The sequence below is a fragment of the Tauraco erythrolophus genome, chromosome 10 (assembly GCF_009769465.1).
Source record: "Tauraco erythrolophus isolate bTauEry1 chromosome 10, bTauEry1.pri, whole genome shotgun sequence".
NCBI classification, from domain to species: Eukaryota; Metazoa; Chordata; class Aves; order Musophagiformes; family Musophagidae; genus Tauraco; species Tauraco erythrolophus.
The window spans coordinates 7,682,058-7,707,941 of record NC_141474.1 but is presented as its reverse complement, the minus strand read 5'-3'; the positions used below and the strand labels follow the sequence as shown (position 1 = coordinate 7,707,941).

The 25,884-nt window shown below is 38.5% G+C and overlaps 1 protein-coding gene across 5 annotated transcripts in view; it reads right to left on the bottom strand.

The window, feature by feature from the left end:
• Positions 1–25,884, bottom strand: part of SUCO (SUN domain containing ossification factor) — a 44,319-nt gene that overhangs the window by 5,631 nt on the left and 12,804 nt on the right. Inside the window, exons 3-21 of one of the 5 annotated variants that reach the window (XM_086617296.1) lie at positions 25,342–25,443; positions 23,881–24,026; positions 20,438–20,578; positions 20,112–20,262; positions 18,092–18,212; positions 16,992–17,116; positions 16,435–16,502; positions 15,660–15,767; positions 14,290–14,395; positions 12,443–12,463; positions 12,159–12,214; positions 11,047–11,138; positions 10,238–10,303; positions 7,408–7,482; positions 6,824–6,920; positions 4,616–5,782; positions 3,621–3,708; positions 2,131–2,235; positions 171–325 (exon numbers count right to left, since the gene is read on the bottom strand). In XM_086617296.1, coding sequence (XP_086473422.1) covers positions 171–325; positions 2,131–2,235; positions 3,621–3,708; positions 4,616–5,782; positions 6,824–6,920; positions 7,408–7,482; positions 10,238–10,303; positions 11,047–11,138; positions 12,159–12,214; positions 12,443–12,463; positions 14,290–14,395; positions 15,660–15,767; positions 16,435–16,502; positions 16,992–17,116; positions 18,092–18,212; positions 20,112–20,262; positions 20,438–20,578; positions 23,881–24,026; positions 25,342–25,443 — 2,990 coding nt within the window. Of the gene's footprint in view, positions 1–170; positions 326–2,130; positions 2,236–3,620; positions 3,709–4,615; positions 5,783–6,823; positions 6,921–7,407; positions 7,483–10,237; positions 10,304–11,046; positions 11,139–12,158; positions 12,215–12,442; positions 12,464–14,289; positions 14,396–15,659; positions 15,768–16,434; positions 16,503–16,991; positions 17,117–18,091; positions 18,213–20,111; positions 20,263–20,437; positions 20,579–22,113; positions 22,210–23,880; positions 24,027–25,341; positions 25,444–25,884 lie in introns of those variants that run through there. The other 4 variants (XM_086617297.1, XM_086617298.1, XM_086617300.1 and 1 more) reach the window with 4 other exon arrangements.

Below are 25,884 nucleotides of genomic sequence, written 5' to 3'. Positions count from 1 at the left end.
CCAAACTGCTCCTGGGAGAGCATTACTGCAGAGCAGTAGTGTCTCTTTGCTATCAATTTTGAGCTTGCAGAAAGAAGACTCAGAATTAAAGCAGATGTGTCCCTCCCAGTGAATTTAGGAAATATCAGTAAAAGCTGCAACAACAATCAAGTTTCATATAAACACATTACCTTTTGGGGCTAGGGTAGTGATTACTTTTGGGGATTTTTGAAAGGTAATCTTCACAGAACTGGGAAGTGCTTCTGCACCGCTGCACACAAAGCGCCAAGCCCAGAATGACGCAGAGAACCAGAGAAATCACAAGGTAGGTCTGCCGATCAGAAACCTGAAAGAATTTGAAACTGTTGTTAAAGACAAAGAATAATTTAATGATACTATTACTCTCGTGTGTTAAGTGTTAAAATCTTTAAAAGAGCACAATTCACATGTTCTTAAGCCACTTTTCTTCAATTTCACTCAACGCTTGTTCAAATTTGAGTATTTTTTCAGAGGTTGGATGCAGTCCATTGGCTATGCAGCATTCAAGGAGTGAAGGCTGAAAAACTTTAGCTGGTAACACAGGACAAGATTTCACTGACTATAGGACTACCATAATATAAAGCAGCAGCTGCTCCTTGCAAAGAACATTCAAACCTATCCAAAAGTAATACACTTTCCACAGGGAAGTGTACTAAGAAAGTAACTTCTCTGTTTTACAGTTGACACAGATGTAATACTATCTCAGTTTTATGTGATGAATGTTTTTCATCAGCCGACACGGCAGTACTGCACAAAATAAACACCATCATATTCGCTTGATTCCATGGGTTTCATCTTCGACTACTCTTCTGCTTCACAACCTAGCAGAAGGATTTTTCAAGCATGTCCATTTCTAAAGACTCACAGACGAAGCTTACTAGAATTATATGGAAGTTGAAATCCAAAGGTATTTTGCAGGTAATATTTTAAAAATTGAATCACCCCTTTTTTTTTCCCCATAAAAATCTATTTTGAACATCCTAAGAGATCTTGGAAGTTATACAAAGACTTCAGAAAATACAAAGAACACGACCTCCCATTTTGCAATGAGCAAATGTCTCAGATTAACAGACTCGGGTGACTAGAGTTAAGCTCTGGGAAAGCCTTGTGTTCAGATTCCAGGATACTCATCTACCATACCCCGATCACCACCACGGTCAAATCCTGTTAAAAGCACAGCACTCACCAACAGGAGCTTAGCCAGCCAGGCATCAAAGAAACAGTCTCGCTAAGTGTCACAAACCAGCTCAAGAGATGGCTTTGGCAACAGGCACAAAAAGAGGTCATGTTTATGGTACTGCTGGAAATCCCAGGCTGGAGAACATAAACATCTGAGAGAACATGCCCCTAGTATTGTTGCCAAGACTCCCCTGATCTCAAAAGATGGCAACAGCCAGCGGAGGAAGGAGAAGGGGCCTTAGCCACGTGAGCCTACCATTCAGTAGGTAAGAGTGCAACCCTTCACGTGCTTGTCTGCCACCAGAGCCCAGTTCTAACAGTGGCCAGCACGCTCTTGCACACTAAGCCTCCTATGGCAGGAGCCTGTTAATATTTAAGTGGACAATGTAAGTGCTGGACACTGCAAAGTATCCCATTTTACTGAAGCTGTGTAACAAAGCCATGCAATACAACTGGTTATGTAATGGAGCAAGCGCCAGGAAAAGTTCTTGAAGCACAAACTTTACCATTCTCTCTGACACATCAAACATTCTGTAGGTACAACAAATCTCACTGCCATTTCCAAATCAGTCGTTAGTCTTCTAATTTCATTAAAAAATCATTTCATAGAACAATATCAATTCCAATACACTACAGGAGGGCTTGGATATTAAGTTATTCAGTTTTATCTTTACCATTAGTTCAGAGTACAATCACGGGGCTAGTAGGGCTGTAGTAGAAATTATTACCAATCTTGCTGTGCGCAAGACAACTCAAGCTACTCCAAAACTTTCCTCCCCTCCCTTGGCCAGCTGCTAAAGCAGACTGAAAGCAACACTACAGACTTCTCAAATGAAAAGCTTCATTTAAAGACTCCAGGCCTCTTCAAATTGAGATATGTTTATGCATCCGTTTCCTTTGAGTTCTCATGCCATACTGCTGAATTATAATTACCTCACGTTTTAATTCCGCCACAGTTGTTGACAGATTGGAAGCTAGCTGCGTCATGTTGGTGAGCTGTGCTTGTAACAGCTGGATTGCTTCTGTTTGCCGCTGATCCTGTATGAAAGAGTCAGGGCCATGTTACTGAGTGGTCACATTCCCACTGTCATACACTCTCACACGTACCGTTCTATCTGACACAGCCGGGCATTCTGTAGCCATGTGGTGACCTATTCAGCATTGTTTTCAACACAACTTCCACGTAACATCTGAAACTGCTTAAGCAGCATTAGTCATATACATACTTAAAAACATCATTGTTTTCACTTATCAAATAACATTTTGTAACATTATGCCAAGTGCATTTCATTTCAGTGACTTCTGCTACCTTCATTAAAGGCAGCTTAAGCTCCCTGCAACAACCACCAGGAGGTTGATTGCTGTTGTGTTACAAAACACACGTGCAGATGAGCGGGCAGAGCTAAAGCCTAAGGGCTGATGCGTAGCTTCTGTTCTGGTAGCCAGTCACTTAACGACAGGAGCCCAAGCCAGCCAGAAACAAGTCCTTTGCAGCTATCATCTGCTTCTCGGAAAGAGACCTAACAGGATTCTTAATCCTATGAGAAATTAAGACAGGTGAGCAGAAAGTGAGGGACGTTAACCAAGAGGAGCATCTCAGACTGAGCAGCGTTTGATACTATTCCAAAACGATGCAGAAAAGAGCATGTATAAGATCTCAGGGAAGTTGCGATTTTCTTCACTCTTGATGGATGAGCAGACTACAGGCCTGGGACCGCAATTCCGAAATTTTCAGACAGTTTAGGACTAAGTCTGGTATGCCACATGCACAGTTGCTCTAGTGACTATTCAGCACTGCTGTTAGCACTGTATTTCACAGCTGCTCAGGAAAGCTGGGATGGCAGAGCAGGGAAAACCTCCTTCGGCTCCCACTTTCTTAAATCACATTTTAAAGAAGGAACTACAGCTTTCGTTACATGCACTATACTTTAAAATGCAAATTTGGCATAAGCCATTACTGTACCCCTCTTCCTTTCTAAAGGCTAGGTCTCTTCAGCAGCATCAGGGCAATTGTCTATCTATACTTTAAATCAGAGATTAAAAAACAAATCAAGTTTAAAAAAATGGTTTTGAGCACAGCTACACCAAGAAACAAGGGTTGGAGGTGACCTGGATAACTTTTTCACTGACAAAGACATTTAAGAGTTTCAGCCATCACCAGCTGACAACTGAGTTTTTCTTCAAATACAAAAATCAGGAAACAGAGCTGGAAATGGTTTTGTTCTAAGACAACTGGGAACACATCTAAAATTTTTATTACAGAGAAAAAAATTAGAAAGCATGGAATGGATGCTTTTAAAAGGCAGATATGCAGCTATTAAAAATATTCCATTGAAAAAAAATTTCTGGACCTCCTTGCAACTCTTTCTTAAAAGCAAACTCTTCTAATTAGGAAAACACTCAAGTACTCCAACAAGTCCTACCTGCTCTTCTGCTATTCTTGAGGTGTTCTGAAGTTTTATTATTGTTTTATTGAAAGCCTTCTGCATTTCTTCCATTTGCTTTCGGTACCTAAAACAAAGAGCGTAAAGTTCTGAAATGCTAATTCACAAAACTCCTTGGCACTAGTCTTGTCTTCAGAAAACACGACTGTGCCAGCAGAAAACTTCTCTTTGCTCAAAGAAGTTTTGTTTAAACATCAAGCAGTATTTCCTTTTAAATTTCACACATAAACTAGAGATATGTCTGTTTCTATTTTTTTGGTGGGTTTTTTTCCAAGGTTAAAGTCAAATCTATTTCAACACCTTAGAGCTTTGTGCCAAATTACTGGAATTCTCTAAGGGGAATTCTCTGCAAACACTGACTGCCAAGACAGACAACACAACAGTAAATATAACAAAGAGCCCCTTCCTTGGAACCAATTCTGAAATGAGTACATTTCCTGATTTTCCTACGCACAAAGAGCACCGCACATAAACACTATCATACATGCATCCCTCACAGAAAGTTCTTGATTCCCTTTCCACATGCCCTTCTTCAACAGGCATTATTACAGATAACACCATAGTTAAAGTGGAAACAATAATTCGGTAAAGAAGGGATTTTAGATCTGTGCAATTGAGTTTAACAGCAACAGAAGGATGTGCCCTTTTGTTGAACGGATTATGGACAGCATTACTGGTTAAATCCTGGCAACACTTTATCTTTCTAAAAAGCTCACTGCAATATTCCTCAAAACAAAAGAAATGTGATTGTATCTGAAATACAGATAAAGGGAACACCTGCCACCTGCAGATATCTGTCTCCAGTAACTACCCAGGATTGGGTACTTTTCTCAGTTTTCCTAAAGCTTTATGCTGTGATTTATGTTATACGCTGCTTCCACTGTACTACTTTCCATATGTGTATGCTCCTTCATATAGCTGGCTAAAATCATGTCTACACACAGTAGAGTCTTACCAGTCTTCCTCAGACTTACCTCTGACTAAGTTCTTCTAAGTAACGGCTGCTGAGAGACATGTTTACTTCTAGGGCTTTTATGCGGTTGTTAAGGCGCATGAAGACGGACTCCTTTTGATTAGATCCATGGACAAGATTCCCGTTAGCATAGCCCAGATCTGTTGAATTCTGCAATTCAGCATAGAAGTCTGTAGCTGTTCTCTGTGGTCCCCCAGAGACTGGAATTGCCATTAAAGCTTCTTCAGTTGCCTGATCATCCTCCTTTGTTTCAGCAGGTACAGAAGACTCAACAGGAGGCAAAACAGGTTTGTGCACTTCTGGAGTGCTTTCCTTTCCTTCCCCAGCATCACTGGCTAACATGCCCACTGTATATTCAGGCTGCAGAACAGTCTCTATAGGCTTTGAAATCACTGGAGTAGCAATAATCTCTCTTGTGCTCACCTCCTTTACCTCAGCAGCCACACTGGTCTCAGAAGCTACAGGGTTTTCTTCGGCAACAGAGCTCTCAGCCTTTTCTGTTTCTGCACTGCTGTCAGCTATATCCACCTGGGGAGTCACCCTTGGTGCTACCTGGCCTGCATCTTCTTTTGCAGGCTCCAACGCCACATCTATTGTTGGCAATGGCTTAACTTCAGAAGTAACTTCTAAGAGGAGGGACTGAGAGACAGTTTGAGGATGGCTTGGCTCCAGTTCAATTGAACCTGTGGTCTCATTACTGGTCTCCTCATGGACAACACTGCTGAAGTCAACTGCAACAACAGATCCAAGTGGTGCCTCAACTTTGCTGTCTACCTGCTCAGGCAGAGGCTCATCTATTGATGTATGTATAGATTCGGTCAGAACCGCCTGTGGCTGCTGAAGGTCAGCAGAGTCACCTTGTCCTTGTTTACCTCCAGTTTTACTATGCTGCCGATGCATGGCTACTGCAACTGAACACCATTTAAACAGGTATTCTGAGAAGGTGGAAATACAACATACTGTTGCCATGTCATAGCAGTACTTTTCTGTCTCAAGTTCAAACCATGCCGATGCTTCTTCTTCCTGATCATCGCTGGGCAGCAAGGTTACTGTCGACCGGCTTGTATCTTCCTCATACTCTTGTACTAGCTGAACAATAGGACTTTCTTTTGTCAAATCCACCATTAATTGCTCTTTATCGATCTGAGGAATATCTGTAGTAACAAGTCTACAATGAAAGAGTTAAAGATGGGATATCAATTCAACAGTTTTACATGCCTGCTCCGGAAGACTACAAAAACAGCATCTTTAAAAAAATTAGCAAAGCTTATTCTGGTGACCAAAGGCCAGTTTGGATACCGTCAGAAAATCTGTAGATTAGTATTTTCTCTGGTGTTTTTCAATCGATTTTCAAATAAATTATTTCAACCCTTGCTTCTGAAACAGCAAGCCTTCTCAATCAGATATTGCCACTTCCCTCACCCCTGAAAAGTCACCAGTTCAAACACCATCAGGTTCTTACACAGTACGCATCTTACTCTTCTGCTGCAATCTGCAAATGCAAGAATCACAACCTTCCCACTGATCTTCCTCAGTCTCTCAACAATCAGAGAGCTAGCAAACCATAAAACCACTAAACACAGCACAAGTCATCTCTTAATATTTAAGAGCTAGACTCTCAGCTCTAAGTAGCCAAATCAATTCTTAACAGTTGTAATCAACTGTTAATCTATATACAACTCCTCCCAACCTAACTCCATACCTTTGCATATATATTTTCATCAAAAAAAGTCTAGCAAAGATATAAGCTTTTAAAACAGAATTTTTGTCTGTAGTAACAGAAGTTTCAGCAATACAACTTACGTTCCTAATTAGTTTCCCTTGCAGGAGACAACTTGTAAAACCTGCAAGAATATTAAATCAGTTTCCACCCAAGAAACCTGCAATAGCCAAGAGCAATACACTCCTCCTACTTCTTCTAAACAAAGTAATACAAACCATTGAGAAAGTTAGTGATGCATTTTGACATTTAGTCAAGTGTAAAACCAAACATATAACGGAAATAGCTCTAAACAGTAACCAAAGCAGTAAGCTTCCCTGGTGAGTATATTATCATATTACAGATTTCACCAAATACTTGCCCTTTTACTTGTTTAAGGCAGTGTGCCGTATCTGAGTATTCTACTACCAAAGATTCCAAACTGGTGTATGTTAGTTTCTGCTAGGAATGCACTGAAAAAAAAAAAACCCCACACCACCAATCACTTACTCTGGTGAAGGAACAGGTGTTGGTTCAGGCAGTCTTGGTGCAGCTGTTGAAGTTGCAGGGGTGGCAGTGACATTTTCAGACACACTTTTGTTCCCTGCTGCAAGAAGAAGGAAAATGTGAACATAAAAATTCAAGAATCACGTTTGTTTTCCATGAATTTTGCTGGTTTGGGTTCTCTTTGTTTACTAACTGCACTACCAAATTCACTGCACATGTCATTCAAAGTTACTTGAATGAAAGTGCTACTGCCAGTTTACATAGATGATGTTGTGAACAGTTTCAAAACATTTCCAGGAAGAAGCAGCAAGTCAGGTTTTACAACTGAAGCTGGGTAATACAGAGAGTAAGCATCTCTGAATGCAGCTGAACTAAGATAAACGTTATCTTTGTACCAGCTCCCTTCTCAGTAAATTCAGCATCTTTGTTCCCCATTTCACTGTCAGTAGGCTAAGAATGTACGATGTAAAAGGTGAAAAAAAGCCATAGATAAACATAGATAATCCAACTCTTCACAAAAAAAAAATTTAACAAAACAACAAAAAGAAACTAAAGCTTTCCATAACGCTTTTCCTCTAAATAAATACCTTCGGCTTCAGATAACTCCTCGGTTTTTGCTCCGAGCATGTTAGCAGCAATGTTCACCATACTTAGGATAGCATCTGGAAGAGAAAGCAACTAATGAAAGAGGAGGTATCCAGAGGGCCCAGAGATTAGCACCACTGAGCAAACTGCTATTTTGTAACACTTATTTGAAATGAATCTCAGCATAAGGACATAAAGAAAATCCAGTCATTCTATTACACTGCACACATCTGTTGCTTTTAAAGGATCAGTTTACAAGCTAGGAACCTATATTTGAAAACCAATACCTAAGCATTACCAGCTAGATCTTCTAACACCAGTGAAAAGTTCTCACTAGTCATTAGTCCACTGAAGCCAAGGAACAGTAAGACAAATAGAAGAATATTTAATCGTGGAATTTTCTGGCAATCTGAGTGAGGTCCCAAGTCAGAAATTTAGAGCTTGAACACTCAAATGGAGGAGCTCTAATAAAGACAGGCTAGATCGTCTGTCATAACAACACTAAAGTAGTGAGTCAAGAACTGTCGCTTGCTAAACAAGCAAGAGTTCTGCCTCTGAACACAGGATTTCCACAGCAGGACACACACAGAAAACTCCAGATTCATTCATATTAAGTTGGACTCTGTCATTTTGCATCATGCCTCCCTCCTTAATCCCGAACCTTACTTTCAGCTCTGATACTGCTGCAACATAACAATTCTAAATACATTGAGATTTTAAGAAGAAAATGTACACTTTACAATCTGTTACTTAAATACAATCTAGATCAGTCAAGGCAACTGGAAGAAAATCGTAACAAATATCCACAGATCTGTCTCATTTTTTTTAAGGATCTGTTAAGTAGAACAGTTCCCCCCCCCCTCCACAGAGTTCACTAAAGTAAATGAAGAGAAGGTCTGTTGTGTATCAGCACATACATTAGATACAGCAAACTCTTTGGTCTTGATATTGAAAACAAACATCATTGCCAGGCCTATTTAGAAGATGAGGAACAAGGAAAGAGCACCTGATCGTAAACACGCAAAAGTTGGCCCAATTTTCCCCATTTCTCCCCCACCAACCAACATACATCTGTACTGTATGTCACATGGATAAGTTCACAAAGTTAGAATGGCATTTTAGTAGTAGTGACAAATCTTAAGACTCCAGGAAGCTTTGTTCAGAACCTTTCCTCCAAAACACATCAGAAACTACATTCCTGAATTGCATCATTTATCTGGGGCTGGATTATATGAAAAGTCACGATAAGCAAAAGATGTTAAACTTGAAATATGAACGGTTTCTTATTATTTATGGAAAAGCACAAAACCAGGAAGAATTAAGAGTTGGTATAAAAGCCTGCCAGTCCAGGAGGAGGGAGAACAGTGAACTACCCTCACAGGTTACGTGAGGAAGACTGCAAAATACTTCTTAAGAGATCAAATGTCTGAGAATCCCACTATCTCCTCCTTAGAGGTCTCTCTTCCTCCCTGTGTAGCAGTCTAAGACAGACAATGCAAAAATGGAAGTCCATCACTTTGTCCAAGCATGCACATGCAAAAAAACACCACAAAAAACCACCCCCCACACATTCAGTATTCCGTTCAAAAAAAGAACCCTGACTACCCTGCCAGAGATGAAAGGTCTCAGTAACGACATCCATCAGCCTGAACTAAATAATGATCACTGTGATGTTGCAGTGCTCAGCTGTCTTTCTAAAGCACTATCAATAATAGGAGTTTCAAATCTTTTCATCATAGCTTTAGTATGTTAAAAAAACAATAGAAAAGTCACTGCATTTTTCAGACAGTGAACAGAAACACTTTGCAATACTGCACTTGCAGTGAATACACCTCATCAAGACAGCTTGAAGACAGAAACTTTGAAAGTCACAGATAAGAGATAAGCAGTATAAGGGAAGAACATACTGCTTTCTCTCACCGGTGAGAGGTTAATATTTAGAAATAAACTGCATTTTTCACTATCTATTTCCCCTCTGAAAACTGCACTATGCTGTGCAATATTCCTAGTCACGACCTTTTTGTTCTTAAGTAACAACTATGTTCTAGGAAATAGTAGCAAAGAACACTGCAGCTATGATCCACTACTGGATGAAAGGAAAACCTGAGCCCAAACAGTAGACATATTGAATGAAAATTTTCACTACAGTAACAAATCTTCACTAACTGGGACAGAAGGATGAATGGTATAGTGTAAGAGCTCTTCAGAAGAAGTTGTGTGGCAGCTGATGCTATCCTAAATAATCCAGCACTTAAGAATACCATTAAAACTGAATATTCAAGTATTTTTAGCTAAACTCACTCCACACCTGGAGGTTTTTCAATGGAAAAGTGACAAGAGACAGTCAAGAACTGTTAGTTCTCTCAAAAAAACATACAGCTCTTAAGAACATAGAAGCTACAATATTTACATAAAGCCTTCTCGGAAAGCGTTCTCCATCCTTTCAAGCTGTACAAAGTAAATCTTTCTATTACCTCCTAGAAATAACGCACCTTAATTAAGCACAGATTTTAAAGTTCTGAATAATTAAGATTCTATAGCACTTTAGTACTGGTTACTTACAGCCCTACATAACATTCATATTATTTTAAGTGCTCAGGATCCTTAAGTACAGAAAGTGAAGTTTCCAAAAAACGGAAATCTGGACTCCAATGGTACTCCAACTTCGAATTGTTACTATTTATTCCTATGCAATAAAACAGGAATCACAATAAATTGTTTCAGCAGAAAAATATGAGTGTCGTAGCTGTTGCATGATAAACTGTCATTCCACTTTCAATTAGCTCCTTTTGTTTCAGCACAGCCATAATTTTTCTAATAAATCATACTCACTTGTAGCAGAACCAAGGAGATTTTTTTGAGATTTTTCTTCCCCTGTATTGTAATCCAACAGATAATCTATGTGTAAAGAAGAACACTTATGACTATCACAATTAAATGTGTCAGGGGCAAAGAAAATAAACCTCAAGATTTAACACGTCATTCAACTATGTCAGTTTGACAGTGTGAAAAGAAAACTACAGAAATTAAGTTAAAGGTCAGAGATTACGTACTAAAACATTAAGCTCCAAGCAATGAGAAACCCAAAAAGCTTCAGGGTTCAAGCTTCAGTTTCCCCAGGATTCATGACACAGATGCAGCAAACAGCTCACTGAGCTTCGTATAGGGTTTTTTCACCCTCCTCCTCGTGAGGGCTGGAGGTAGGCATTTTCATATTTTTTATTTAAACACAAAGTCTGCAAGCCAAAATAAGCACCTTCCCAGTTGCCTGCTGCACTGATCATACAAACAATCTCAGGAAATGGACTACAGACACTAAGAATAAAGCTGTTTTGCACGAGCGGCTTTGATTATTGTAGTCATCCTTTACTACTGTCAGCACAGGAAGATACTATTGCCTAGTCTGCCAAGTGAAATAGAGACTTATTACTAGCATTTGAAAGCAACCCTTCAAATAGTTACAACACATTGTTTAAAACTTAAAAGGAATGTTGGATAAACCCAGAAATGCTGAAATACCGTCAATAAGACTACGAGTAAATTGAGCAGTCAAATCATTTATCATATGCAGGAAACGATGAGCCACCAGACTAGCATAAGACACATCTGAATCGCTAAAAAGGCAGAAATTATTTGCTTACCATAATCTTCATCAAAGAGCTCTTGTCGTTCAGAATGATACTGAGAATCAGCTATTTCTTCATACTCTTCAACCATGCTAGTACCAAATACCCTATGAACGAAGTTTTAAAATAAAAACCTAATATTAGTCTATTAGTCATGCAATTACTTTACATAATTGATAATTAGGTAAGCAACATCAAAATTACATATGTTGCAAATAAATTAGACAAGCAACAGTTGCTTCAGTTAACCAAGATCAAGCTGCAGACATGCTTACTTTCTCAAACTCGTATCCACAAAGTCTGCATGCTTTCAAGTGCTGCACCAAAACAAGATCCTGTTTTTAATTTTAGTCATTTCAAAGAGACTTCCCCTTTTTAACTCGAACTCATACCTAGGCTTCTTTACCTTAAGCTCTCCATGAGCTTTTACGCCTCCTCTTCAGCTTCACCTTTGACTAACTTAAGGAGTATTGATTCATGACTACCTCATTTTGCATACTATATTCTCTTTGACCTGCTCTGCCAAAATAAAATCAGACCAATCCAATTTAAAGCAGTCTTGTCAACTGAAAATATGGTTTGGCTTATAACACTAGAGTTCCCAGGTTCAAATCCTGATGTAGCTTTGACAGGAGAATCGAACTTGGTTTTTTACAAGCAGTACAGAGGCTGATTACTCTCTAAGCTACACACACAGTTACTCTGATTTAGATATTCCAAGCGTTGCTAACTGTATGTACCTGGAGTGTCATGCAATACAGCAGCTTCCCAAAAGTACTCACCACACCCGCTCTTTTTAATTCACCACTTGTTCCTTGGTTTGCTTGGTCAGCCCTGAAACACTCATGTCCTCCCGTAAGGCTACTCATGCTCCTGTTTCCTAACACACATCTCCGCAAATATAAACTATTCCTTACACACTGGAGAATCGAATTAAAAGATTCAAAGCTTCTCTAAACAGATGTGAAGGACACTATGCAGCAGGTAAATTAGGCAACTACTCCAAATTACAGTATTTCCAAATAACTTCAACTGAAAACTAGAGTTTGTTGCCCAACTAATATTAAAACACACTAATCCTTACTGCAAGGAGGCAGAAAGACAAGGCAAAACACTTCAGGTATTACCTTATGAGACTTAAAGGACAAAAATGTTCTGATCCGAAGTGTGATATCAACTCCACCTAAAGAATAAAAAGTACTTAAAATAAAACTCTAAAGACCCACAGAGTCAAGAGTGCATTTAACATATACATCCAATCTTGAAATTGCAAGTTTTGTTTACTCAAGGGATTTGCAGATTGCCCATTACAGAAAAGACTCTGGTTCTTGCCATGCATAAAGTGCTGAGTCGCAGCAGAGAACACCCCAAGCCCCATGCACTCATCATTCCAAAAGAAGAGGTTGCTAACCTTTATGTACTTGATGAACATCTGAAGCGAGAGAAAGGAAAACGGGAGAAAAAAAAAAAAGATTAAAAAAAGATGTCAGTACAAAGGCTGAATACATGCCACAGGCAACTACAGAGTTTTATTGTTTTTAATTCAGTACTATAAACATCTAAGACAAGTTATGAAGGATGAAGTTGCAATACTACTTCATCTGCCTTAGGTAGCAAGATTCCATTTAGCCCTTGTACCTTGCAGATAGAAGGTAACATGCAACAAATGTTTTATTAATGAACTTAAATTACTCACTTTTTCTAGGCAGCATGATTGCAGACAGAATACTGAAGTGTGTTAAATTTACTAAGTGTATTTTTTCCCTTAAAAAGCACAGATTACAGAAAGTGACTCAAAAGGGAAAAAACCCTTCATAGCATGCATTCTGTGTACTGCTGCTGCTTCAAGTTCAATTTAACATGCTTCAATTTATAGAAACACTACTGGAAGAAAACAAAGAGCATCTGACGACAAATTTAGAAGCTTCAGTCAGTGTATTTCTAGTGAGAACTTGACTACATACTGATGTTTATCAATTATTTAATCTAAATTAATTTGCAAGTGTAGAATGTATTTATTAACCACTACCAATGAAGGACTGTAATCTGCAAGTGAGATCAAGAAAACTATTCCCACAAAACTACTCATAAAAAAAATCCATTATTTTTGATACAAGTTCATTAACTGACTTCAAAATTCAAACTTCTTGAAAAAAATTTTGGACTCTTCTTCTGTAGACTAGGCACACTTAAAATTTGCTTACTTTTTGTGCTATAAAGTAAAAATATTACAATAACAATCCTTTGAAAATTCCAGCAAGATTCCAGCTACCTTAAGGCATTCATTCAGCCAGAAAGTAGAATTAAAAATAAATGAAATCTTTATCCTGTGACTCATGCAGAATTTCTGGGTAGAGAAGTTAGATAACTATCATTCATAGCTACTTCCTCATGAAAGCACAAATCACAATTCAGTAGCACAAGCCAAAAATGTTATTTTATTTTTTGGCAAGCACCATAATCGGAAGGTAAGGCATCACCAGAGAGGACTTAAACGTCTGTATTTTATTTCAATTTAAATCTCCATCATATCGCAATATTTCCACAAAAGCTTTTATCCCAGTCCAAGTACCACACTATTTATGGAGTTTTACTCTCTTCAAGTCTCCTGAGTAAAGATAGCTTGCTGCAAGCCATTTTGAAGGTGGAGAGATCATGGCGAGCGCCCCAGCAGCCTAAATAATTTGCATGAGCTGCAGTTATGATTGAATAACTGCGAAACTGCACTTCCAGTCTACTGATGAGAACCAGAATTCAAGTGCTGACTCTTTCGGATTCACTTAAAACTGTATAGCAGAATACAGCACAAAAGTATCCAGAAATATGCATATTCTAATCTGTGCTCCAGGGATAGTGTGTGTGTATACACACACACAAAGCAGGTACAGCCAAGAGACAAAATACACTGATACCTCTAATCTTCTATTGAGGAGACAGTCGGTTACGTCAAATAGAATAGGAACACTGTTTGGATTTTTCTTAATCCAGACAGCAACTAAGCATGTACTTGGACACAAGGTAATTAATAGGTGCTTCCCAAGATCCCCCCAGTTACCATTATGAGGAAGGTAACATACTTGTGATTGTGTGACAGGGGTTTAGTACACGGCCAATCACACTAGGGCCACTAAGGAAACCAGTGCAATTAGTCAAGCATGCTTTGGTAACACGTGTCTCTGGATGCTCTGTTATAGAGGGTAAACCCAGCAAATGCTTCCTTCCCAGAGAATCATGGATGCTTTTGCAGAGTTAAGTTACCTTAACATATTTTGCATACATCTGTTCATCCAGCGGAAAACTTTGGATATTTCTCTCATCTCTGGCATGGAAAGTACCTAATTTAATCCATTTGTTTGTTGGATACCTAGAAAAGAAACAATGGAGTCAGATAAGGAAACATAAGAACCCACTGTTTACAGACATTTGCTGAAGTTTCCCAAAATGTCTTTTCACAGAAGAAATATTTTTTTTTCCCAGTCACAAGGTAACAGCAATGTGTTTTTTTATGGAAAGAAGAGTTGCAAGATAAGGCTAGGCTCAACACAAAACCTCAGCACTGCCTCTTCACAAACTTAAAGTGTGCAAGCCCTTGAAGGATGAAACCTTATACTCGATCCAATTACTGAAATTCAACTAGCCTACAGTAAAGATTCTGGCACTGAAAAAGTCACCTCAGATGAACACTGAAGAACATGATAAGTGACAAGTTGTAAATATTATTGTAAGCAAGTGGCAAAACACTATGAGCAAAGAGTTAGAACAACAGATCAAGTTTGGAAAAGTCAGAATCCACACACTTCGAGCACTGAAGAAGAAAGTGAGCTTTTTTTGATACACTGTGCAAATGTCTCCTCTTTCACACACCACAACAATCCGCTCAATCCCAAAAGTACCGGATGTACAACATTGTCTAAAACACGATAAAGCTATCCTTTAATCAGCCATTTGGCCAACCAGTACTATTCTTATCCCTTCAATAGTGGTGTCTTCTTTTGTAAATAGTTTGGGGGGTTTTTTGGACAGAGGTCAGCATTGAAGACAGTTTAAGACATGTGAAAATGGTCTGAATGACACGAGAAGGGACAGTCTACAACCTTAGTGGCATTCTTTTAAGAAACGCTCATTTTATGAGCTGTCATCCACTACCCAGCTACTGCATAGTTTCTACTGTTTCATTGCTACTTTTCAACAAATATTTCCTTTTCATTTTTAAGGTGGAAAAGGGGAAAAAAATTACAGGAAGCATGGAAAGAATACAAACCATGTCTTCTAGGACTTCACAGTTGCCTTTCATATGAAAAAACCCCACCAGTAACTGATAATATACACAGAGAAAAATCCATGTGGAATCAGAATCATAGAATGGTTTGGGTTGGAAAGGGCCTTCAAGATCATCTAGTTCCAACTCCCCTGCCATGGACAGGGACACCTTCCACTAGACCAGGTTGCTCAAAGCCTCATCCAACCTGGCCTTGAACACATTCAGTGTTCCCAGCCTTGAACACTTACTAAGTGTAAATTCACAATTAATTACACTCTGCACAATAACAGGCATGCAGAGATTATGTTTTACGAATCCATCCGTTTATTCCATGTTTCATTCCAAAGGGCAGGTTTTGATAACGTACCTGTCACTAATAGACACCAGAAAGTCTTTAGGAGTGGAAGAGAATAACTCATGATTTGCAATGTCAAGCTGCTTTACTTGGACTGGTTCACAGAGCTCGATAACAAACCTTGAAGACAAAAATGAAATTATTTTTAAAAAGCACTTTTCCTACAATTACAATCCTCAGCCTTCTACCTTGTTACCACATCCTTCAACAAGTATAAAAGAACACTACGAAAATGCTGTACGATAGGGTGGCATCTTGCATTGCTCCCTTCAAAATCACTAGCCACACTTGCCCACGTTATCTAGCTTAGTAACTCTAAACAGCACCAAGAACAGCTACAGAAGCTTCATCCATCCTGCACCCAAAGGCAAAGAGTCACAGAACTAAAAAATATTGACAGCAAACACCACTTAAACCACACCTGAAACACCAGTTAGTACATGGTAAATGCTGATCATGTGTCCTACAATTATCTGATGGCTGGGGAAAGAAACCAAAATCTTTGCCTGAACACTCAGTGCTTTCTCTTCTGCAAGATTATAATTATGCAAAACCCACAAATACAAAAGTGAATGAAGTTTTTCCCTTAAACTTCCCTCTTAATACCAGATACAGAATTCTACAGGGGACACAATAAAGTGCCTCCCACTAAATCTGTCAGAGTTCCTTACACACACATTTGAGGCAGACACACCAAGGTGGTGTCAGTCCCACAGGATACGTACAGTCCCACTGCAATGGAAAAGTAGAACTGCTCCTGTCATACAAGCAAACCTCAGTAACCTACCAGATTTTAGTACTGCAAGGGTTTAGCATGTAAAGGTCCATGTTTTCCATCAAAATAGCTGAAGTGCTCTGCGTAAAGAAGAGAATTAGTATTTTCAGTTGTATGGTAGATACTAACGCAGAACCAAGGGTTTTTCCCTCTCTCCAAAAATAAGTTTGATGTCAGTTACACAGACTAATAGCAAATTTCATAACATTCTAAGCAAGATAATACACAGGAGACAGCATGCCATACTGCTATAGGGCAATTACAGATTATTTACTATGGCAAGCTATTTAATACAACTTTGTTAAATTTCTATACCAAGTAGACTCTGTCCTGCCTTCCAAACTCACTTAAAGATGTAAACTATAGCAATTCCTCTTAAAACAAGGGACGGATTAGAGTTCATGTTCAATTTCTGTAAACAAAAAAAAAAAATCACAATAAACCCAAACACAACAATAAAAGATTATTTTGAAAATCGGCATTCAGTTTTAAGTAAGTGTACTCTTTGTACTACTTCTTGCATAAGAGTAAACTGAAATAATGCACACTAATAATTAACAAATGCTTACCTTTGCCTCTGGATTCGCTGCCAAAATTTTGGCACCACACTCTACAGAGGCATAGTTATTTCTATTTTTCTGGACCTTTTTTGTGGAATGCTGTACACCAGCAGCAGAAGGGTGCATTGACTGACCTAGGAACAAGGAAATATTGTTTCGATGGTTTGCTACAGTAGCAAAAACTGTTTTCACTTTCAGGGAACTTCTGCTCACTGCTTTTATACAATAAATGCTATCAATTATGTAGTTCTGGTAGAAAAATGAAGTTCCAGGCTGCATTCAAATTCAGACAAGTTTCACTATTCAAATTTGTCCTGGTTTTGGCTGGACAAAGTTAGTTTTTCTTTTTAGTAGCTAGAATAGCTCTATGTTTTGGATTAAATATGGGATTTGTTATGAGAATACTGATAGCACACTGATGTTTATAGTTGGTGCTGAGACATCAAGGACTTTTCAGCTTCCCATGTTTTGCCAGTGTGCAGGAGCACAACAGCCTGAGGGGGGAACACAGCTGAGACAAAGGACTCACATCTCCTTTTATGATTTGAATTTAGATTTAGGATTGAGGGCCAAATTGGCCAATGGAATATTCCATACCATGTAACGCCATGCCCCATACATAGACAAGGGTCAATCAGGAAGCCGAATTCTCTCTCTTCTGGGGGACATTCTTTCAGACTCTCCAAGTTCTACCTCTTGCTCTCTTTTCTAGCCTCTCACTTGTCCAGGATTGCAGTTTTGGGACTTACCTGTTTCAGAATCACTTGCCGAGATGGGGCAGGCATTGGTCATCAGGTGGTGAGCAATTACACTGTGCATCACTTGTTTCTATATATTATCATTACATATATATACACACATATTATTATTATTTTACAATTATTACTTTAGATTTTATATTATTATTATTAAATTGTTCTTATCTCATCTCAAGCCACAAGACTCCTTCCCTTTTCTCCTTTAATTCTCTTCCCTTCTCCCCAAGGGGTGGAGGAGGGTGAGCAAGCAGTTGCATGTGGTATAGTGCCAGCCAGATAAAACCATGACAAAATTTGAGACAAAATAAAAGTGGTCTGTATTTAAACCAAATCAGTGAATCCTGAACTTACTCTTTTCTTTCTCCACTTCCATTACTTTCTTCTTCCATTCATCAAATGTTGGAATGTCTCCAGGATCCTTTGGAGTTATCACCGATGTAGGGTCAATTTCTCCTGTTTTCTTATACTCTTTCTGCAAAAGAAAGAGTCACCAATTGTGAATATTTTTCAGTACCAACAATGAAAACAAAGATGAATGCTTTCAAAAAACTAATAAAAAAAAACAAAACAGAAAAGAAACATGTGATGATTTCTTTCCAGAATTATAGATTCTTTCACTGAGATGCTGGTAATTTTTGTGGCTAAACTAATACATTTTAAATAAAGCACAAGCATTGTGCTTTTCTTCAAGATTTTTTCTTTTCCTCCTCCTAAGGAGAAAATATTTCCCCGTAGCAAAAATCTTCAAATATGAATGTTGGTCATGTCAGAGTTCCAGAGGTGCCCTGGAGTTTCTGAACACCTCAAAATCAGTAGAATGAAATCTAATTTTAAAATATTTTATATTTAATGATCAAAGAAATAATGTTTTCGTCTTGCCTAACAAAGCAGCAACCCTTTTAAGTTAACCATACACTATATCCCTTCAAGTCTTAACTTCTCCTTTGTAGAAACACATTTCCAGCACACACCACCAGATGTGCAAAAAGCTTTTGTTAGACATTTCAAGTATAAAGCTTATTTTGTAGACAACATTTTACAGGTAGTTTCCAGAATGACTGCTTTGTAGGTTGACATTTTCTCTGCACTTAAGGCAAGAATTATTTCACATACAGTTTTATAGTTGAAAGCATTCAAAAAAGAGCCAAACCCACATATTTCATCAAAAGTGACAACAGAATTCTTCACATGACTACACTGCAACAGAACTTTAGATGTGGCATACCCCAAAATACATCTCCACGTATATTTAGAAATGAGAGGACCTAAAAAAGTCCTGTATCTTCCTCTCCCAAGAAAGTTAAAAATATAAGATCCTCCTTGGGCTATGACAAAAGCAGCAAGTCAAAAAAACTGAGTAAGCAATGCCAAATCAGGTTGTTGCTTAATTATGACATCACATCAATGCCATAATTATTTAAATTGCAGTCTTTAAAGCATTAGGTTAAATAAAGAAAATTTTGGCTTCTTTTTTTTTAATAATGGTTTACACTACTTTGTTTGTAGTAAGTTCTTTAGAAGACTCTTCCTGACTGCAAGTAATTATTTTAAGTCACACTGTACTTTGTTCGATAATCCTGAGAAAAACTACTGAGTTTTAAAAGAGAGTTATCCCAGTTACTAGCGGCAGTTTAAATGTGATCTTAAACCAGAAAAAAACAGTATTGCCATGGCCTTGATTGTTCTTTATGTATTTAAAAAAATCTAAGCACTGGGAAGTGCCTTACAGTAAGAATATAAAAGCAATCATACAGTTAAGTATAAAAGTCCTGGCTAGCTAAATATCCCACTTTAACAATGGCCAAATAAGATACCTAGGAAAGAATAAAAACACACCGAACATTTTGCATTTCCTTCGACTGTCAACTTTGCCTCTAGCCATCTGCTTGCTACTCAGGAATTTCCTGACTCCATCAACATTCAACCCTCAGACTTCTCTTCTACAAGCTTACCTGGACTGTGCAAAATCCCCTCCTTTTTTATTTTTAAATGTATGTAAAATAATTCAGCATCCACAGCATCGTGTGGGAAGTCCCAGCTTAACTACCTGTTACGTGAAGAACATTTCTTCTGGATTTTATGCCAGATAGTTTTATTTGATTTCCCCAACTCTTGTATTTGAAGAGACTTAGCTCAGAAAGACTGTTCTGTGCTAATGGAACAATCTTGCTGTCCTCTTCTCCCAGTTTATTACACCCTTGTTGAGATGGCAATATCAGAACCATATGCAGTGCTTAAAACGTGAAGACTTGTGCATTTATACAGTGACAATCAGAAAAGCAATGGATACCACTCCTCTTCAGCAATGGTGATAACCTAACAGAGGGCATCAGGCTCCGGTGTGTCCTGAGTGGTTATCAGTACTGCTTACCTCCCTTTTTAAGTTCTCTGAGGCATTCAGAGCAGACTTCTGCTCATCTGCCTCCTTTTCAGCTGCTGAAACTTTCGACTCAAACTCAGATTTTGTCTTCTTTCCCTTGCCATGCGAAGATGATATGTTCTCTATATGTTGACCTGCAAGGCTGAAAGTTTTAAGAGTATTAGGACCTACAAAATGACCACATTTTCAGCCATATGCAACGTTAAGCACACATACAAACACGTAGATAAGAAGCAAGAACATGCAAATGTTTGTTGCAAGGCCAGGATAGAAAAGAACAACTACCTTTCAGACTCACAACCTACATCAATACTCACCTTTCTGGTGGACTGACAAAAGAGGAAGGCTCACTCTGAGGGTCAGCCTCAAGTGTCCCACCAATATCACAGTCGGGTTCTGACTGCTCAGCTTCACTAGAGCTGACTACAGGGATATCAGCATGGGAATTTTCCATTGCACTGAAGGGAAAGAAATAACATGCTTTTTACCTTTCTGGTAACACAAGTAACCTTGCTAATCAACCACATAACTAAAGATATTTGAAAGTCTTAAAAGAGCAACAGTCTCACAGAAATCATTATGAAAAGAGGAATGAAGTATGCTATACTGGCATTCTCAGCTGTACCCATGCAAGAATGGAATTTCCTTTTCCAGACTGTTTGTCTCAGCAAAGGAATTCAAAGCTAGCTTCTCACGTCCCAGAACTCTCATCTTACCAGACACTGCAACGGATAATTTTCCCCCATCATCACTACAAATTAAGAACGGCTTCGGTTACCTGACTGCCAGCAATTTTCCCTTCCAACAAAGGAATCAAACACAAGGCTGAGTCCATCAATAAAAGCTCCTAACGTTCCCAAGTCAATGGGGAGTAGTCAGAACAGAACTTGGCTAAAACTAGAGGAGAAAAGGGGTGGCATAATGATACCCAGTAGAGCCAGCCAGACTTCCTTTCCACTACATTTATTTTTTTTTTGCTAGCGAAATAAAAATGAGGTACCACAGCAGACCATTATCCAAGCTGCATCAGCGGCCTGAACTAGCTAATCTGCCCACTGCTTTACTTCCTCTCTCCCGGAAAGGCTGAACACACCACATCAGACAAACCCTAAGGCAAAAACTGAAAAGGCAGCCTTCCTAAACGCTCTTTAGGAATGATGGAATGGGTGGAGAGAAGATGGACAAATAATAACTTTCAGTTGATAACTTCTGAGACTGTCCTCTCTTCCCCAGTACAGGAATGACTTTCATATTGATCTAGAAGGTTATAAACCAGATTTAATAAAAGCTTTATTGTGCCTCCTAAATTTCAACATAAGCTTTCTTCAATGTCAGCGGCAAACTAGGTTAATCCAATATCATGATACAGAGCTGCTAAAACACAAACAGCACGACAGCAACTTAAAAGGGGATCTTTTTGGTTCTCTGACTGCTACAATTATCAACAGAAGCAGCTGCAACAAACCCAGGGAGCCAATTTTAGTACCCTTCATATGATAAAATTCCCACAGTATAAAACAAAAAACTAATAGGTATTCAAGACTTTTTGCTATGTAGCAAAACCTAACAAACGCTAGGAATACAGGAATTTATCAGCTACAAACAAGGAGGGGTTTTTCTGAATGCCCTAACACACACACACACATCTGAGATGCACACAGTTTAGCTCTGCGTGTAACACTTCAATGACTGAGGTAAGGTTGACCACTATACTTAAAATTAAAAAGCTCCATATATTCTTGATCTCAGTGGATAGATGGCAGTATGAATAATTATCAACTGAATAAAATATGGGACAAGTATGAACTTAAAAATACCCTGGTATCAGCGTGTACCTGACTGGCCTCAAGTAACTAATTTTGGCAGAAGGTGAGCAGCACAAGCCTAAAAGCTGTAGTTCTCCCTCTCCTTTGGGTACTTTCATTTGTTAGTAGCTTTGCCTTTATTTTTGAAGTGCATTACCAAGCTCACTTTGCATGGCAGCTGTCTTTACCTGCAGCCAGAAGAGGAGCTCAGATTATTTTTCAAGTAGTTTTTCCAAGTTTTCCTCAGATTAGGTCTGGATAGAAAAGCTACATTCAGTGCTGTCCTAAAAAAGATTCATTACAGAGTAAAAATAATTTGGAATAAAATTACTTCCAGAATATTTTGACTAAGTGGTCCTGCTGGAGTATCAGACCGGTAACACCTAAGGGAGCTGGACTTTGTTACATTGATGGGAATGAGCATCTAAAACAGGAAAAATGCTGTCTAACACATGCAACTGAGTCTTTTTAAAGATCTTGTTTAACTATGGAACTGGACTACAGCTGCTTTGGATATTAATCTGTACAAAAAGAGACCACCTATTACTATTTAAAGTTAAACTGAAGTTTGAAATAACATAAATATGCATCTCTCCTATATTCATTCTATCCTTTCTTCCTGTAAATGGTAGTAGCGTGAGAGCACTGCTGCCAAGCATTAACTAACATATCAGGTGCTCCAAAACGAGTTTCCATTTTCATTTGTTTCATAGGTCGAGTCTTCAGAGTTCATCACTCTAGTACTCCCCAACTACGACAGCAAGACTGCTTTCAACAATTACAAGACACCAAGATAAACCTTCAAAAGAAAGTAAGATCCTGAATCTCCTTCTAAGATCTGACAGCAGTAGGACTTACAACACTTGACACAAATGAATCTGTATGGTAGTTAACAAAAGCTATAAAAAGAAACATGCCAAAATTACATTCCAGTCTTGCTTTACAAAAATTGTAAATTTGGGAAGCTTGATTTTCGAAGGCTTGCAATTAAAGACACTCATGAAGTACCAGAACGTACTTAAGCATTAGCCCCAGCAGAGTAGGCAAGATCAGTCAACAGGCAAGATTTCCAGACTTTTTCTATGGTAAACAAACTAAATTGGGTAGACCAGAAAAACTGGACTCTAAAAAAACCCAAAGCATGAAAGATAAGTTGACTTCATTTTTAATGTGTTGAATTTTTATCTACCAAAATATTAGATCTTTATCAGTAGGCAATTAGAAGAATACATTCCCCTTAGCACACATTAAAAAGCCCAGGAGAATTTTGCGGAAGTACCTAAAAGTATATACACATGAATTTCCATACTACAGTTAACATTTGCTAGCCCAGCACTCCACAAAAGAAGGGAAACAAAATTAAGCACATCAACTCTTGAAGACTCCTTGCAGCAGATGTAGCTCTGCAATACACTACTAAGTATCAGAATTACCAACTGTCTTGGTTGTGTTTACACTAAAATTTGCTATTTCATCAAAAGTCTATTAATATCAGAACTTAAGACTGCTCTGTTGTAAGTCCTGAAATAAAACACTGCAAAATTCTTCCTTAACTGAAAGCAAAGGCCATCACTGAAGCAGCCTTGATGCTTGTTATCAGAGATGTTAAAGCACATTTGCTAAGGGCAGAAATCCTAATGGTAAAAACCTGAGGGCTTTTATAGTACAGATTACCTAGCACGTAGAAGTGTATTTTTTTCTGTCAAAGCAGCAGCTTAGAAACTGTTAACGGCAATAGCATGACATGTCATATGAGTACATAACTCTTAATCCACGCACTGTGTAAATAATGGCATATTCCATTAGCATTGACATCATAAACCAAAGCGCAGCAAAACAATCGTGTATAGCAGCCTAGTCTTATCCCTACTAAACCTGAAGAGGTAACCTTTTTAACGACATCAGAGTAAGCGATATTCTCTCAAAGATCCAAACAATAAAATAAAAAAGCTTACTCAGGCTGCGAGACTGGAGGTATCTCTGAGGTAGGTGAACTGGAAATGTTTTCAGTGCTTGCAACTATGTCAGATGAAGCTTCACTTAAATCTACTGAAGGTGGAGTCTCAACTTCAGGCTGGCTTGCTTCACTCACTTCTGTCGTCTGTGAAAACATTACAGATGAACATACATTTTCCAAAACTTGAACAGGAAAAGCATTCATACAGTAACACCTACTATGGAGTTTTAACAGTTCAGTAGTTCTGATTTCTGTCATCAATGAACCTGAAAACCAGACAGCAAGAAATATATTTTCTTTCTTCATAAACCTAGATGGTATTCAGTGCTACTTTGGGACAGTTGCAACACTCTTCCATGGTATGCAATAACAGTGTGAAAGTATTAACTGGAGAAGGCATATATGACAGCTTCCTCAACCATGCTTTTCTATGAAGAGACAGTCACAAGGAAACAAGCTTGAATATTTCAGCAACTGAAATAAATGGTTCTATTTGCATGCTCCATTGCAACAAAATTTCCATTTACTGTTTTCATCCTAAGCTTAATTTTGGGGAAGTCTTTCAACCTTATCACTCCAATGGAGGTCCGAAATTGTTGTTGTAACTGAACAAAAAGATAAATTGCTTATCACTTCTGAGAGACTAGTAGTCTTGAGTCTTATTTATTCTGTCTTCAGTTCATAAGGTCTTGCACAGCATAATCAAAATAAGGCTTTCTAAATCTGTAAGAGTACCTAAACACTGAAATAGGTCAGATTAACAGTATTGTCTATTGCTGCAAGAGTTAAACAAGAGCCTCTTGTCAACAGCTGGATTACTCCAAGTCATCTAATTGAACACGAAGAGGTCTGGAATGTTTTACTATAGAATTACATATCTCGACTAGGCAATATATATTCAGAGGTATGTCTTAGGTACGTTGTCTTGTAATCTTCAAAAAACATATCAAATAAATCCTCTTTAACAGCAGGCTTTAACATTTAACACTGAGCTCCGACTTAACAGTATTAATGGCACGTACAACTGAGACACAACCTTTTTTCCTTTTTAACAAAGGCAATGAAATTGACAGAAGTCATGAAGGATCAAAGTTAAAATGGACTGCTACAATCACCGAGCCTGATCCATATAAAAGACCTCAGCAAGAGGTTTTTTGTTTTATTTATAAAGACACATCCATACCCATAACATTAAATTTTAATTTATCTTGGAAACATTTATTTAGTCAGTACCTACAAACATTAAATTACTCTATTACATATGCACACAGGAAACGCAACATCTGTTAGCTCACACGCGTTCTCCTTCATTGGAAACATGAGTCTGACAGCAACCCTGCACGCAAGTGAAACGCGATAGATGGTTACTAAGAGCTTTAGACGACCAAAATGAAAGACACCGAAATCCAAGAAGCATTTGAAGAGTGTATGGAGACAGTGAATGGAATAAAAGTCTTGCCTGGTCAGATTTTGTAAAGCCATCAGGTAGCTCTGCTGTAGAGTAACTCTGTGTACTTGAGTCCGCATGCTCAGACTCCAGCCTGGGACCAGCCTCTTCCCCCTAGTGCATTAAAGGCAAAACAAGAGTGAGTAGGCAGTAACACAGGCCTCCTATTCTGGTGCAAGGAGCTACCCTTGGTACACTACCTTTACAACCACCAAAACATCCACAAGAAGTTAAGCTACATGAATCTTCAGAGCCATTGCCTACGTAGGTTTAAAATCTCATCTGTACAAAGACCATGGGGCAAGTTAAAACAAGTCAGTTAAATCTTCACAGGAAAGACTGTTTTAGCATTGTCTAAATCGTTCAATTTGTGTGCTGAGAAAGTTACTCATTCTGCTACGAGCTCCCATGTGGACAAATCCTCCATATCTCCTCGCTGCCCAAAATAGGAGGGGAAAAAAAAATATCCTAAGATGACTTGCAACAGACAACCGTTAAAAAAAAGATAACACTTGGCACATTTCAGTTATAGCAGTCTTATCAGCAGAACTACAA